This window comes from Volvox carteri, assembly GCF_000143455.1.
Source record: "Volvox carteri f. nagariensis unplaced genomic scaffold VOLCAscaffold_83, whole genome shotgun sequence".
NCBI classification, from domain to species: domain Eukaryota; kingdom Viridiplantae; phylum Chlorophyta; class Chlorophyceae; order Chlamydomonadales; family Volvocaceae; genus Volvox; species Volvox carteri.
In genome coordinates this window covers 105,492-106,996 of record NW_003307626.1, presented here as the reverse complement: position 1 = coordinate 106,996, position 1,505 = coordinate 105,492, and the positions used below count along the sequence as shown (strand labels likewise).

Here is a 1,505-nt window from a genome sequence, read left to right as displayed (position 1 = left end):
GCATATATGGGCGTGGGGTGGGGGCGGGTGGGATGGGGTGGGGGTTGGAAGGAGCCCGGGTGGTGGCGGGGGTACGACAGGTACGGGGCCGGGGCCGGGGACGATAAACCCTCTGGTTGCGGATAGCGGGGGAGGGGGAGGGGCCGGGTAGAGCAACCACTACAACCACCACAACCGCCGCAACCACAATAACCACCACACTCACCGCAAACGGAGTCCATTCGGTTATCTGAAGGTTCCTCCATGGGCCGTGTGCATAACCGTAAAAGCAATTTTAGTTGTACGTTTTGCTGGCACCGCTACTGCTGCTGCTGCTGTTACTACTGCTACTGCTACTGCTATTGCATCACAGCCCTGGGCAAGAGGTTGGATGCCACCCTTCAAAACCTTGGACTGAAGCCCCCGGGTGCTGAGGGGGCAGGTGGCTCGCCGGCTGGTTCCCCCGCCCCGGGAGCGCCCCCGGGTGGTGGACCGCTGTCGGGGCGCCTGTTCCTGGAGGGCCGCCTGGCGGGCAGTGTCACCCGGCCGGAGGTGGGGGGGGGGGAGGGGGGAGGGGCGGAGGGGAAGAGGGGAAGAGAGGGGTGGAGAGGATGGAGGGGGGAAAAGAGGGGGTCATGCTACGGCTGCTACTGCTGCCGCTGCTGTCCGCTACAGCTGTTGTTACCGCTGCTACTGCCAAAACCCGCTACTGCCGCTACTGCCGCCCTCTCAGGCTTCTGTAAGGATGCGGGTGGAGGATGGAGCCATCGGAGGGGCGTTACTCGGCAGGGCGCAGGTCGGTTAAGAGAGGGTTCAGGGTTTTAGGGTTTTTAAAGTTTTAGGGTTTTACTTCAGGGTTATAAGGTTTTAGGTTTGAAGGAAGTGCGGACGAGCGAAGTTGAATTGGGTTTTGAGTACGCGCCAACGGGGGGAAGGTGGGAGAGTGGGATGATGGTGATGGCGCACATCGAGAGGTGAAAGAGCAGGTCCGTACGGCAATACACAGCGGGCAGGTAGTGGGCGAGCCGTGGGGGTGTGGGTGGATGTGTGGGAAAGAGGCCGTGGGGGTGTTCCTCAGGCTCCTCCCAACCCACCTCACCCGCACCAGCCGACGGTCCATCACCCCTATCGCCCGCCATAACGCATAGCTGGCTCTGGCTGTGGCGGTGGCTGCGGCTGTAGCTGTAGCTGTAGCTGTGGCTATGGCTGTGGCTGTGGGTGCTCCACAATCCGCAATTCCGTGGCTGTTCCCTTCCTCTCAACATCCCCTCTTTTAAACTAGTTATAGTCCCCCCTTCTTTGTTTACCCCGATCCCGAATCACCCGCGCCGGAATTAGCCGAACCCATGTTTGACTATTTCCGACACCCCGTGGCTAAATCTCTTGGCCTGGTGCTTTTTGGTGTATGTATGTATGTATGTGCGTCTGTACGGTCACACGTCCGCAAAAGGCCCTGTTGGAGGTCGATCCGCAACATCGCCTCCACGTGGATATAGATGTAGCGCCGCGCGGTGCAAATCCGCGAA

At 60.4% G+C, this 1,505-nt stretch overlaps 1 protein-coding gene across 1 annotated transcript in view; it reads left to right on the top strand.

Moving 5' to 3' along the window:
• Positions 1–1,161, top strand: part of VOLCADRAFT_99165 (uncharacterized protein) — a gene marked incomplete at both ends in the record, with an annotated part of 20,964 nt that extends 19,803 nt beyond the window's left edge. Inside the window, one exon of the mRNA XM_002957966.1 lies at positions 1,088–1,161. Within this exon, the coding sequence (XP_002958012.1) occupies positions 1,088–1,161 (74 nt within the window). The remainder of the gene's footprint in view (positions 1–1,087) is intronic.
• Positions 1,162–1,505: the final 344 nt, after the last annotated feature.